General features: G+C 35.3%; 1 protein-coding gene across 6 annotated transcripts in view; it reads left to right on the plus strand.

Moving 5' to 3' along the window:
• Nucleotides 1–15,691, plus strand: part of shep (RNA binding motif single stranded interacting protein alan shepard) — a 151,906-nt gene that overhangs the window by 102,688 nt on the left and 33,527 nt on the right. For all 6 annotated transcript variants that reach the window (XM_074174525.1, XM_074174522.1, XM_074174521.1 and 3 more), the window contains one exon: nt 10,281–10,586. In XM_074174525.1, the coding sequence (XP_074030626.1) occupies nt 10,374–10,586 (213 nt within the window). In that variant the 5' untranslated portion in view covers nt 10,281–10,373. The remainder of the gene's footprint in view (nt 1–10,280; nt 10,587–15,691) is intronic.

Genomic DNA, 15,691 nt, shown 5'->3' on the forward strand with positions numbered 1-15,691 from the left:
TATCGTTTACTTCGACTATATCCGCACTGACGATTGTCCTGAAGATCGTAATACATGATAATGAGTCCAGTATATTTCCCTGGGGAACACCCGTCATAAACAGCGTTGAATTCCGCAATATCGTCACGAACCACCACTATTTGACGTTTTTTCTCTAGTGGCAACATAATTATCTTGTATTCTCATCAAACGAATAACTCTCTGGACATTTTTATTCGCACGTCACGTCATTAGATCGTGTTTCACGCTGTATAAAGCAGCTCGAGTAAGTGACCTCCGTTGACCTACATAATAAGACGGCTAGCGCGATTCTACCGGAGAAGATCGGTGACATTGAAGAAATTCTTTAATGGTCTTGTAGTGGGGCTAATGGCTTGATTCTTCGCTGCCCGAGGAATGTTGTGGCTCTTTTTTTCTTTCTTCCTCTTGTTTTACGAGGTTACTTCCTCGTTTCTGCCACAGACCGAAGGTCTCTTGCGAGAAAATCCGTTCTAGGCTAAGGATAGAAGTTGTGTACATGATTTCAATATAACTGGGGTTCTAACCCAACACCAAACCGTTATTTTTAACACCTTGACACGTGTTTCAATCACCAAGTTATTATCATCAAGGGGAAGTTTAATTTTCCTCTTGAAGAGGATCACTTGGCGATTGAAGTTTTTTCTTCCTCTTGAAAATGATCACTTGGTGATTGAAGTTTTTTCTTCCTCTTGAATATTGATGAAGTGGTGGTGAGGAAGTTTAATCTACCTCTTGAAGATAATCACTTGGTGATTGAAGCATGTGTCGAGGTGTTGAAATAACGGTTTGACAACTCGACACGTGCTTCAATCACCAAGTTATCATTTTCAAGAGAAAGTTTAATATTCCTCTTGTAGGTGATCGCTTGGTAATTGAGGAAGTGGTGGTGAGAAAGTTTAATCTTTCTCTTGAAGATGATCACTTGGTGATTGGAGCATGTGTCGAGGTGTTGAAGTAACGGTTTGACATCTCTACACGTGTTTCAATCACCAAGTTATCATCTTCAAGAGGAAGTTTTATTTTCCTCTTGTAGATGATCACTTGGTGATTGAAGTTTTTTCTTCCTCTTGAAGATTGAGGAAGTGGTGGTGAGGAAGTTTAATCGTCCTCTTAAAGATGATCACTTGGTGATTGAAGTTTTTTCTTCCTCTGGAAGATGATCACTTGGTGATTTAAGTTTTTTCTTCCTCTTGAAGATTGAGGAAGTGGTGGTGAGGAAGTTTATTCTTCCTCTGGAAGATGATCACTTGGTAATCAAAACACGTGTCGATGTGTTAAAATAACGGTTTGGTGTTAGGAAAAAACTCCAGTAATATTCATAACTACACCAAAGGTTCCAAACAGTGCATCACAAGTACAAAATTTCAGTTCGCCTTCATCGAAAATTATCATTTTGAGGTGTCATTTGATTGATATTTCACACAGAGTAATTTATGATTCGAGCCAAATTGCAGTAAGAAAAGTTTCAAAAGTTATGTTTCAATTATATAATAGTTCCAAAAAATATTTCTAGGTACTGTAATCCTATAGGTTCCAACTTGCCAACTCTTAATTCGTGATTTGCCAACTAGTTTAACATTATTACATGTCAAGGTTTCTAGACAAAAAAAATTTATACATTTTTGTGAAAGCTAGCAGAAAGACGTATCTCTTTTTGTGTTAGGATTGCACTGATTTTCAATGTTTTTCAGTGAGAGGAAAAACATATTTACCACTGTATAAATATAGGTATTGAAAATCACATGACGACATCACGGTGTTTTATTACAGTCTGATGTGTTAGTCTAAAAGATCATGACCGTATAGTTTTGTAACGCGGCATAACATAAGTTGGGACTATTGTCCGCACGGTGGCGTTGCAGAACTCAAGGAAAATAAAGAACATTTTAGGAAATATTTCAATAAAACCTTAACGAATATTTCAACAAAGTTTCTTTCAAAATGTTCGTTTCGTTGCCAGAGAGGTAGTGGAAAATAAATCAGTTTTCAGGAATAGTTATGTGTAGTAAGAGAGAAAATTTGGCTTGCATCCAAAAAAATTATTTGCTGAAATCCTTTCAATCAGGAAGTGAGATCAACCCTTGTATTTCCAGTGAATGATGTGGATAAATGGTGTTGTGTGTGTAGTTGTAAAGCAAGTCAGTTTGATTTTTGCTACATGTCATAATGAACATTCAATATCAATCGATCAAAACGTCACTTTATCGTTCAAGAACCTTTGCCGTAATTGATGAAGTATTTGCATTTCATAATTGAAAATGTTGCAACATACATTAATCCACCGTTGCCATGAAATTTCTTGAAAGCCAACATATGTAATTTTGTTAGATAGAAAGTATAAATTTTTACAAAAGGTAGTTTGAAACCAAGTTTTGATTGTATTCAGATCTAAGAATATAACAATACAAGAGAAACTGGGTTGTTCTGAAATGAAATTATTGCTTTTTTCGCTAATTTCAAGTCCTTTCCTCCAGCATCGAGAATGTAATGTGTCAGATAACTGGTAATACATACAGTATTTTGAGTACTTACATACCTAGATTGAAATCACATCTATTCACGTATTCACAGCAAGCAAATACACATGAAAGAAAATTTTCTGTTTTTTAGGATACTTGGGAGAAGCTCTGATACATAATTAATACTGCCTCACTCAACAATCCAAAAACACATATTTATATTCTGTAAACGAATATTAAAATTCATAAATGTAACTACGAATATTCGAAAATGTGCAATTTAGGTGTCTTATGATAGTGAATCAATATTTTCTTGGAGTTTGACGTTCTTATTATCAAACATGATGTCGCCCATTACGCGGTGGTAAACTATACAGCACCCATCCATTAATTCCCTATACACGAATATTTCTAGTTCCTCATCTAATTCCGCTCTCACAAAACATAAACATATGAGTTCGGCAGCGAACAGGTAGAAGACTAACGAGGGGCCGCAAAACGGAGGCAGCGCCTACTTGCAGGTCGTCGACCTTTCAAGGTCACCGGTCGTCTGCCTGCCTGCCGTGCCCGGCCTACCATTCGAATTGGCGACACCGGCCGCGGCTTCCTCCTCTGTACCTTAATCCGATTCGATCTTGATCTACTTTGGAGTGTTTACATGCGAAAATCACCGCCCGTTTGTGCATTCGTTGGTGGGTGGTATGTGCGTGTGTAGTCGTGAAAAAATGCCTAGCTGTGCGTTTGTCTCTTTTGGGTGGGTCGTGAAAAAGTTTACATAGTATACCAGGACAGTTTAGAAAGTTCTAATAGCAACGGCCTTGAATGATGTATACGAGCGTGTTGATTATACAGGGTGTGTTGTAAATAGTAGTTCAACGTAAATGCTTGCGTGCGATGTCTTTAGTAACTATTATACAGGGTGGATCATGGAAGACGTACACCAATGCAGAACTGTCAGAGTAGGAATTCTTTGCAAAACTCCTAAAACACAATCTGATTTTGTCGTATGCGACATATTCTATTCGTATTTATTCTACCCCGGGTCTAGTCACATTTAATTGATAATCTTGCCTACAGATTAGAAGTTCTCAAGCGTAAGTCATAATTGTTGGGGAACCAACTGTTTCTAATCAACTGGAATATCTGTTTTTCCGTTAATCAGCTGTCGCTCCCGTACGAACGACAACTCTCAGAAGTTGAGAAACTTTGCGAGCTAAGGACTAACGAGGTCTTTTCTTTTAACGTGTGATTCCTAACACGGTTGCAGAATCATCACAGCTTTAACCAGATAAATTCTCTCGAGAAAAATATCTGGTCGAGGCGGGAATCGAACCCACGGCCTTCCGATCGTGAGTCGGGCGCACTACCACCGCGGCCAATTCCACAACAATATACCTGCTTGAACTTTGTGTTTGTGTGTGTGTTTAAATAAAGAAGAATAATAAAAGTCCTAGCTTCAGGGTATGCTTAGGGGCGCAGAAGATAGTCGGAACCTAGAGAAGACCTAGAACTTTCAATAAATAATAAAAAAGAAATGTTTCGTTTATTATTCCGGTCAATCTAGACTTCGGAAGGTACATAAATTTACAACAAGCTACAAACGCGTGTAATTGTTCAAAACATAGTTGAAAATACGATTTCAAAATTCCGAATGATTGTGATCCATGGAAAAAAATTTATTCGAGGTCAAAAGGTCAAAAATCTCGAAAAAAATTGGTTTTTCGCGATTTTCAGGAAAACGGTAAGTTTTATCATGAAATGACCCCGGATAAAAATTATAGATCATAAAATTCTCTACAAAAAAATGTATTAATACTTTTTTTCTTAGTGCCACCGTTTCTGAGATACAACGAGTCTAAAAGTTGTAATCGTTATTATATGCACACGCCACCTATGAGGTAGTGTACTTAGCGCGTTTTTCCACATGTCCGTTGTGATTCTGTCAAATTGAAAACTTGCATAATAGAATATTATATTAGGAAGGGAAATCATAAAAGCGATTGAAATTAAAAAAAATTGAAAATTTATTCATCTGAGTCATAACCTTCAAATACTTCTTCTTGGTCTTCTTCTTGTCGTTCTTCTTCTTGGTCTTCTTCTTGATGTTCATCCTGGGTGTAGGTAAACTGCGTCAAGAGTGATGTATCGCGTGTTTCCTCGTTGGTATCAAATTAATCCTCCACTATTGGTGATTCAGCATTAGAACATGACTGGCCTTGACAATGTGTACATGCCAAAGAACACAACAGTCCAACTTTTTTACTACCACATTTAGCACTGCATCCCTTTTTACAGTTGCAAAAAATTGTGTTCAGCAGTTTTTCCGGCGCAGATGGGAGTAAAGCTTGAATAGGTTCTAATGCATTGTCGATCAACTTTCAACCCCAGTCTTTTGGATCTAGCTGATAAACAAGCCACACTTGAACTTGGTAATATAGCCGGAAAAGATGTTGATGAGCAACAACTGAGGTTGGAGGAAGACAAGCTAATTGCACCTGTTTCTTATTTTTAGTGTTTTTTACGAAACATGCATATCGATACTTATCTAAGCAGGTGTTTTTTTTTTCGGAGCTTTGTACATAGAAAGAAGAAACTTAATCCCGTTGGTGATAATTTCTGGTTGAGTCGAATTACTTTTTTTGACAACTTCAGCACATTGAACTAAATCTTGTTTTTCAAACATTTTAAAGACTGTTGCTTTACCCCTTCTGTAAAATGCAGACGTCGTATCACAGCCAGTTATTGCGTGTAGAAATAGTACATGATTTTGACTCTTTGCAAAATAGATAAACTTTTTGACGAATATATTTCGGTTTGACTTTGAGCTTTTCCTGGCTTTAGAAAGACAGTTTTTTCAGGTGGAGTTCAAGCAGTAAGAAGTACGAGTAAGTCTACATCTTCACCAACAGCAATAGTTGTATTTGTCGAATTAAATTGCTCTATAGCTGTTTCAATAATCAGTACGTCGGCATCGTTATTAGCCTGTTTAACCAATATAGTTTCGCCAATAAACTTTCCTGCATATGATATAATGCATATAATGACGATTACAACTTTTACAACTTTTTGACTCGTCGTATCTTAGAAACGGTGGCTCAAGAAAAAAAAGTATTGATACATTTTTGTAGAGAATTCTATGATCTACAATTTTCATCAAAGGTTTTTTATAATAAAACTTACCGTTTTCCTAAAAATCGCGAACAATTTTTTTCAAGATTTTTGACCTTTGACCTGGAAAAAAATTTTTTTCAGGCATCGCAATCATTCAGAATTTTAAAATCTTATTTTCAACTATGTTTTGAACAATTACACGCATTTGCAGCTTGTTGTAGATGTATGTACCTTCACTCTAATTTTTTAGTCTAATTTGACCGCACTATATAAGAATTGTAGCGGTGAGATTTGTACACATGTCTTTTGAAGGTTAAGGCTAACTGAAAATCATATGAGTCTAATACTAGCAGCGCTATTTGTGTGTTAGCCCGATATTGACGCTGCTGTACTTTTTATTATGGACTTATTCCAAACGAAACGTTTATGAAATTATTCGTCATAACAGAGAAAAAACAATTCGCAGTTTTGATAAAGAAATGTCATTGATAAAATGTAATCTGGGGTAAGATCAAAATTATCAAGGCATATTTTTAAATCAGACTGTGAATATCGAATTGAATGGAACAAGACGATAATCACCATATTGTGAAGATCCCCAGAAAGGTCGATATCAAAAATGAATTCCCTTTTTCCACGATCAGTGTCTGTCATCGTTAATACAAAGAACTGAACCATCAACAAACAGGAATATTTTGGGGCCGGTTTATTAGACGCATAATTTAATGAAAGACTTTACACGGTTGAAAACTGGCACTGGAGTTATTTAAAAAAGTTTTACGTAACAAGATTTAATGAAGTAGAAAAAGTTGTAGTTTTTAACTGGGAGGTTATGTTAGGTTATGTCTATTTATTAAATTGTTCTTATGCATCCCATAAACTAACCTTATCTTGTAATTCTTGTCTAAAGTTATGAGTGTTGAAGTCTATTTCATCAATTATATAACGTTTTGTAAAAAAAAATCCAAATCTACGAGCACATAAGTTTTGCTGGTGGATATCAACAACTGTTTTCTGCATTTCCCTTCCTCGTAGTCATCCAATCACGTATATCGCTTTAATAGTCTCGTCCTTTATCGTTGGAAAACAAAATAATCTTTCTCATTACAAAATATTCAATGTGAAAACGACTTTTATCAGTCGATTCCGGGAATGTTAAATCATAAACACTTTATGAATCATCCGTAAACAGCTTCAGCTTCAACCGCATATATCGAGAAATCTTATCTCGTTTCATTGTTCTTTTGTTAGTCACAAGTAGGTATTTCGAGTCGATTGATAAACTTTTGTGTTGCATCGTGTTCCGTAATAGAATATGTTGATTCAGATATGGAATTGTATGAGAATTAGTATTTGACGAAACCGTCTTACCCACTTGAGTAACACCTTATTGTCAGATTTTCACTATACGAGGGCTGTTCAAAGAATAAAGTGAATTTTCGTTTTTCTCAAAAAACATTTATTCGTTCATCAATTTCTATATTTTCCCCGTCAAAGTAGTCCCCTCGGATATAGTAAACTTGTGCCGGCATTTTTTCTAATCCTCGAACTAGCTCTGATATGCACTTTTTGGTATGTCCTCAGCGATTCGGTGTTTATCTCCTCAATCGTCGGAAAACGCCGTTCTTTCAATCTTAGCAACAGAAAGAAGTCGCAGGGGGCAACTTCAAGATAATAGTCTAGTCAACAAGTTCAAAAACATGAAAATTAGAGATAAAGGTCCTAAAAATATGAGCGATAGCTCATTCGATTCGGGATCACCTCTAGAAAAATGTTTTTGAAGGATTTTGGTGCAGGTAAAAAATTGCAATCGTCATTAACAAAATAGGAATGAAAAAAATGGTATTTAGTTTTTCGTTAATAACTTAAAAAATATTAATATTTGAGCAAATTTGAAAAAAGCTCGTTAATGAGGAGGAAATTTCCGATAAAAAAGTCCCGACTCCCTAAACTCATCTATCTCCATTATTTATAATTTTAATTTGACGTTGAAAATAGGGTTCCGCGCGGCTGTTACGGCATGCGCGCGCTGCCGCTAAAGAGAGTTTATCAAAAGAAATAATTTTTTATAGCATAAAATATCATTTTAAAAATTTGAAAAAATATCTAGTATCTTCTTAACACTTGAATGAATCGAGTCCCGTAGAAAAAAGTTTTATCAACATTTTTCAAAAAGTTATTCAATTGTTAAGTAACAAATTTTTTCCCAATATCCATTGGCATAAATAATGGAATAAAAGGTATAAATAATTGGCCTATAAATTTTGAACTTCGTGGAGCCCTTTTGATATAATTCATCAATTTGTTAATTATGATTTTTTATAACTATTGCAAAATGAAATATCTGAAATTGTTGATATTTTTTTTTTCAATTGATATTTAGCTATGTCTGTTTTCACATTAAACAATGGCAGTTATTAACATAGGATATGAATTTTTTACGTAATTTGTTTATTGAATTGTTTTAAACAAATAGAGAAATTCAATATTTTTGAAATTTTTTTTTGCCATGTTGTCTAGAAATAATTATGATTAAAAAAATTTTTAGTTTAATTTTTCAATTGTTTGAAATCGATTTTTTTATATTTCGATTGTTTTAAATAATTAGTTAAGAAATAATTTTGCTTTCAAAAATCATAATTCACACTTTTAAATAGTTTGACAAAAATTTTTTTTTTATTTATTATGTAATTGTTTATTACTTAACAATTTGTTGTAAAGAAATATTGACCAACATTATATTTTTTTTTCCGAAGCACAAAAAAATTTATAAAAACAGCTGTATATAAGAAAGTGCCAAAAAATTGAAAGTATTATAATAAATTAAAAAAAATTATGGCACTTTTTCATATATAGCTGTTTTTATAATTTTTTTCTGCTTCTGAAAAAAATATAACGTTGGTCAATATTCGTTCGTAACAAATTGTTAAACTAATAAACAATTAAATAATAAATAAAAAAATGTTTTTTTTGCCAAACTATTCAATTAAAAGTAAATTATGATTTTTAAAAGCAAAACTATTTCTCCACTAATTATTTAAACAATCGAAATATAAAAAAATCGGTTTCAAACAATTGAAAATCGAAATTGAAAAAAAAATTTAAATCATAATTATTTCTGGACAAAATAGCAAAAAAAAATCAAAAATATTGAATTTTTCTGTTTGTTTAAAACAATGTAATAAACAAATTACGTAAAAAATTCGTATCATATGTTAATAACTGCCATTGTTTAATATGAAAACAGACATAGCTAAATATCAATTGAAAAAAAATTTATCAACAATTTTCAGATATTTCATTTTGCAATAGTTATAAAAAATCATAATTAACAAATTAATAAATTTTTATTAACTTTTATCGCAGGATCGTATGAAGTATATATATCAAAAGGGCTTCACGAAGTTTAAAATTTATAGGCCAATTATTTATACCTTTTATCCCATTATTTATGCCAACGGAGATTGGGAAAAAATTTGTTAGTTAACAATTGAATAACTTTTTGAAAAATGGTGATGAAACTTGTTTCTACGGGACTCGATTCATTCAAGTGTTAACAACATATTAGATTTTTTTCAAATGTTTAAAATGACATTTTATGCTATAAAAAATTGATTTCTTTTGATAAACTCTCTTTAGCGGTAGAGCGCGCATGCCGTAACAGCCGCACGGAAAATAATGATATTTTTTGAGTCATAACGAAAAACTAAATACCATTTTTTTAAAATCTTATTTTGTTAATAACAATTGCAATTTTTTACCTGCACCAAAATCCTTCAAAAACATTTTTCTAGAGGTGATTCCGAATCGAATGAGCTATCGCTCATATTTTAAGGACCTTTATCTCTATTTTTCATGTTTTTGAACTTGTTGAACAGACTATAATACTCCTTATTGACAAAACGACCATGTGGCAAAAACTTCTGTTACTCTATGCCACAGTAATCGAAGAAAACATTGAGCAAAACCTTGACACTTGAACCAATTTTTCGCATTATTTGCCATCGCTATTGGAATCATTACACTGAAAAAAGTCTGCGTTGCTATCACACTTGTTATTATTATTAGTACCTGTCCAATGACGCCGCATTTTAAACAGATAACAAAAATTTCAAGCAGTTATAACTGCACCAATATCAAATTTCAACACTCAAATCGCGATCAGTTTCTGAACTGAACACGACAGCGATAACCATCCCCGCATTCCAGATTTCTATTTGTCACCGTAACATGACTTCAAATTCAATTTTATGACTCTTCAGCCAATCATAAAACTCGTTTAGCAAAAATTATCCAATACGAACCGCTAATTTTACAGTTCACGTGGACTAGTTCGCTGCCGGTTCATGTATTGGTTGTTTTGGCCTTTGATAGTGCCGCCAACTTAAGATTGCACATTATCGTTTACTTCGACTATACCAACAAGTACCAGACTCAGCAACTTCGAAAATACCGTTAGTAATTTTTATTAGAGCTGTTGTACAGCTGTGTTTTGAAAATTGATAATATTAGTGTTATATGGTGATATAACAATAACATTTATTTATTTCATTTATACAGTCAATAGTCTGAAACGTTTGACGCAAGACAACTCTCTAAGATATAAGAGTACAAATAAGGAAGGCCCCAGCACAGATCCTCAGGGTACACTCAAGCAAATATTAATGTTCTTTTGTTCTCTTCTTGCAGACAAACAACGGCGGAGGTTCGAGCATCCGACCGACAGCGGCAGCTAATTCCTTCGGCGGCGGGGGTTCCAACAAGGGGTGCGCAGGCGGGCCGATGGCCACCCAGACGCCGGGGGTGTACCGCGGTCAGTGGGGGAACGTCGGAGCCGGGCATCAGCATCCAGCGGCGGCGGCGGGCCACACTTACTACCATCGGTACGCGCCTCAGCAGCAGCCGCCCCCGCATCCCCAAACGGCCGTCTCGCCGGCACAAAATTCCTACACGCCCAGCAGTACGACGAGCAGCACCAACTATAATTCGAATTCGGTAAGTCTGACTTGGACCAGTGTAGAAGCCTGTTAGACATGCGAGAAAGAGAAAAAATTAATAACGCCGTTATAATAAATTAGAATAGAGAAAATGTTATATTTCATCAGTTCGGACTTTCATTGTCTAATATAATATAAATTGATTTGAAAACCCTGAAAAAACAATTGAAAAATTAATAAGATTAACCGAAAATAACAATTTTATTGAACAAAACACTGAAATCACAAGGAAATAACATACAAGCAACAACCAAACAAATAAAAATTGAAATATTAATGAAAGTTGAAAAAAATAAACAAACCGATCATTAGCTCCAGAGATTCTGTCACTCACATATTGTCCAGATTTTTACTACCAATAATCCGAAGATGGGGACCTGAAAGATAGAACAAACTTACCGATACAAGTAATCATGGAGTTACTAGGATGCTGTGTACGAAACTGCTACTTTCAACTGAAGGACGAATTCTTTACGCAAGATGAGGGACTGCCAATGGGATTGCCACTTTCACCAGTCATAGCCAACATATATATAGAGTGGTTTGAAACTCTGGCCATTGAAGAAGCCCCGAGCCTGGTTGAGATACGTAGACGACACCTTCATAATATGGAACCATGGGAATGCAGAACTAAACACTTTTCTGAAGCACATTAACAACGTAAGTTGGAACAGGAAGTCCACAACGAATTGTCTTTCTTAGACGTATTGGTGAAGAGGACCGACACTAAATGGGAAACATCTGTATCACACAGGACAGTATCTGAACCAGAAATTCAACCACCATCAATCGACTAAGAGAGGAATCATCAAGACTCTACTAGACCGTGCTTTTGGGCTCTGTTATACAAAGGAAGGTCTCGAAAAGGAACTAGGCATCATCAAAAATGACCTACAACGGAATGGTTACTCCAGAGTGATGGTAGAACAGGCCTTAGCTAGAAGACAGCAAGAGCTCCACAAGGAAGAGAAGCCTCCACACCCAGTACTTGTACTCCCCTACATCAGAGGATTATCGGAAAGGATAAGAAGGATTAGGTCCAAGTATAACATCAGGACTGGACTGGAAACACTATCCGTAGCAGCCTCACAAAAACCAGGCCACCAAACGCGGACTGCGATTCCAAGAATTGCATTTATCGGATACCCTGCGAGTGCGGAGAATCATACATCGGTGAAACTAAGAGGCCATTGAAAGTTGGCATTGTTGAGCACAAGAAACACACACAGCGAGAGAAACCAGCAAATCCGGAATAGCAGAGCATGTTTGGACTCATCAACATAATATCAAGTGGGCTCAAGCTGAAATCATCCACAAAGAGGAACACTGGTTTGGGAGAAAATTCAAGGAAGCCGCGTATATGTTGTCTAACAACGCATTTAGTCAAGCTAGCGTAGAGGTACGTAACATATGGAAACCTCTTATCAAGCGAAAAACGACCAACTCCCGTCAAACGGTCATTTCCCGCTAAAACCAATGAAGCGGAAAGAGGGAATAGGTGAAAGGTGAAAACACCCGAATGACCTATAAATAGTCATATCTCGGAGAAATAAGTCCAGTTATCACCCGAAGACTATTGTGGATACTAACAATCGAAACGTCGTGTCACAACTTGGTTTGAAATCTTTTAAAATTTTCATTTTTAATTTTTGTTAATACTTCTAAATTTTTCTTTGTTTGGTTGTTGCTTGTATGTTATTTCTTTGTAATTTCAGTTTTTCGTTTAATAAAATTGTTTTTTTCGGTTAATCTTGAATATTACTGGAGTGTCTCGACACGTGTTTCGATCACCAAGTGATCATCTTCAAGAGGAAGATAAAACTAAAAACTACTCAAAACTAAAGCTACTTATACTAATCAGGTACATCATACAGGTAGGTAATCAGTAATACCACCCATACAAGTGTACCAACCTAAATTAATTTTACAATTGGCCTTTCTATTAGTTTAAAATATGTCCTTATAAGGATATAAGGACATGATCACCAAGTGATCATCTTCAAGAGGAAGATAAAACTAAAAACTACTCAAAACTAAAGCTACTTATACTAATCAGGTACATCATACAGGTAGGTAATCAGTAATACCACCCATACAAGTGTACCACCCTAAATTAATTTTACAATTGGCCTTTCTATTAGTTTACAATATGTCCTTATAAGGACATAAGGACATATTGAATGGGTGGTATTACTGATTACCTACCTGTATGATGTACCTGATTAGTATAAGTAGCTTGAGTTTTGAGTAGTTTTTAGTTTTATCTTCCTCTTGAAGATGATCACTTGGTGATCGAAACACATGTCGAGGTGTAAAAATAACGATTTGGTGTTGGGAAAAATCTCCAGTAATATTCATTACTATACCAAATGTTCCAAACAGTACATCACAAGTCGGTTAATCTTATTAATTTTTCAATTGTTTTTTTCAGGGTCTTCAAATCAATTTATATTATATTAGACAATGGAAGTCCGAACTGATAAAATACACCACGAAACATTGTCAACCACCTTCAAAACGAAAAAGTTTGTTTTCCAGACTTTTTGTCCTTTTTAACATGTCCTGTTCCCGTCAATTTCAACTACTGTAGCTCTTTCACGGGAACTACAATCAGATGAAGTATTTTCCATTTTCACTGTAAGTTGTTCCATATAATATATAATACTCGAGACATTTAGTTTCAACATAATGCCTATCTTCTAATAAATCGAGTTGGATTTTAAATCCCCGACTCTTTCGTGCTCTCTGCCTGTGATATAGGCCTAGTTTCACAATATTGGAGGTTATATGAAACAAAATATTCAAAAATCTTCTTCTCCTTATTCATTTAACGTCCTCAGCTACTGAGACATATTGACTGTGCTTTCAATTGTCAGATTCGAGTGCTGTCCACTGCCTCTTCTTCTTCCAAATTTTTTTCAATATCAGTTATTTGTAGCTACGCCGCTACCGTTAAGTAAATTCCGCTACGGTAGCGTTATTCCGCTATGGTTGACAACACTGGGTTACTGCGGACTTATCCTAACCCCCCACCTACAGTGTCGCAGCGGGAGGTACCCTTCTTCGTCAACTTTTCTCCCTCAGCCCGTCCGGTTTGGGAGGTCATACAAGTAGCTACGAGGGTAGTCAGAAACAACAAAGATACAATACTTTTTTTCAAAAATGTTTTATGTTTTCAACATGGTCCCCTTTATACACTTCTCCCAGCGATGCCCCCATCTCTGTAACCCGCCCAAATGGACGTTTTTCTCTACAAAATAATTGTTAACGAAGGTGATTGTCTTTTCATTTGACGAAAATAGCTGTCTTCCGAGTGCAACTTTTGGATGAGAAAACAAAAAGAAGTCGCTTGGGTTTAGATCTGGTGAGTGAGGTGGATGGTCAAGTAGTTAAAACCGTAATTCGTAAATTTTCGCAATAGCAACCGCTGAGGTGTGAGACGGTGTGTTATCTTGATGAAACATGATTTTCTTTTCCTGCAAATAAGCTCGTTTTTCTCTAAGCTCTGCCTTTGGCTTATCAAGCAATGATCCGTAACATGCACCTGTAATATTTTTTTAGATAATCTATTAAAATACCTCCATAACTATCCCAATAAACAGCAGCCATCACTTTCCCAGCCGAAAAAAGCAGTTTCCTTCGGTAGTTGTTGTTTTTGGGCCTCTCGAACTTTCAAATTCATCTGCCTAAAATTTCACTGTGATAAATCATGGTGCGGAGTCCCCATACACAGAATCCAACTCATCTCATTGATTTGCGTAGGCGTATGCTGCTTTCAAAAACAAATATTTGATGACAGCTTGATACTCGATTTTGTCATGAAAATGCCCCACCACCACGAGAAGGTGGTGATGCATCGTCATCAATTATCATCATGCTTGAACTTCAATCAGGTTTTCCCCTACCATTATAATATTTTGTTAATCGAACATTAACCAAATAGCATATATTTCAAGTAGGAGGCGTTTCCTGATTGTTTTGTGCCCACAATGATAATTTGTTATTCTGTACGTTGATGAAACGCAATTGTGTCGTTCAGTTCGGTAACTTATCAGTTCGAATAATTGTTATAGGTTTGGAATTATTTAATCAACCTCTTTTCATTAAATAACATTTTCGACGAGTCAATTTGACATAGGTTATTTAGGATTCATATAGCATTCGTATCTTCATTATGAAAAGTGAAAAAATGTTCAAGTTCCTCCCCTATCACTCCATCTGGTGCTTAAATCAGGAAAAGGTAAGGTATAACGGAACGCACCGTATCTTTCTTCCATGCTTCACCGCTAGATGGCGTGCCAAGCATTCGTTGCTAGGGATTCACAAATATTTCATTGTCTTTTGATAGAAATTCAATTTATCAAGTTATGTTGTTGAAAACCCAGATAAAATTCAATGTTTGATTATTTGCTAATGTGATATGGTTAACGTAGTTTATAATTCCGTTGACGTTTCTGGTTATCTGGAAATGATTGGGGAACTTCATGATGTCCTGTATTTTTATCAATTGATATTGTGATTTTATGAAATGTGGAAATTTATTGCAAGTGGAAAAATAGTTCTTCGCACAATCGATAAAATACCACATTTTATTCAGTGGAAAAGTATAATCGCATTTGAAGTAGACTGTGAAAAAGTGACGAAGGCCCAGGTCAATAATCCGGTATCATAAAGTCAATAATCCGGAGGTGTGGTAAAGTAACCCTGCGACGCTCCACGTCGACCACCTCTCAAATTATAGGAAATAAAGCTATTTGAGTTTCTGACTACTCATATTTTATCATCTAGTGACAAACTGTTGAAAAATATCAATTCCTTACCTTTGTCGCAGGATGTACTTCGTCAGGTGCTTTGTTTATAAATGATTTCGTTTCATCTGGGATGAGAGTTTTACCATTGGTTCTATATTAACATTGAAAATTGTGTCCAACGGTGATTTATATTTTTCAGCTAATTTGAAACAATATGCTAGAATAATAACTCACATAACAAGTTCGGAAAATATAGTTGTTTAGTCTAGTAGACAAAATCTGGAAAGCTGCGAGTCCAAAAGACTGTTTTCAGACGTATCGCATACACTATTTTTCGGTAACCGTGTAGAAT

Source organism: Leptinotarsa decemlineata, unplaced genomic scaffold (assembly GCF_025532065.1).
Source record: "Leptinotarsa decemlineata unplaced genomic scaffold, Ldec_3_MD MMD2_tig00000591_RagTag_RagTag, whole genome shotgun sequence".
Lineage (NCBI taxonomy): Eukaryota > Metazoa > Arthropoda > Insecta > Coleoptera > Chrysomelidae > Leptinotarsa > Leptinotarsa decemlineata.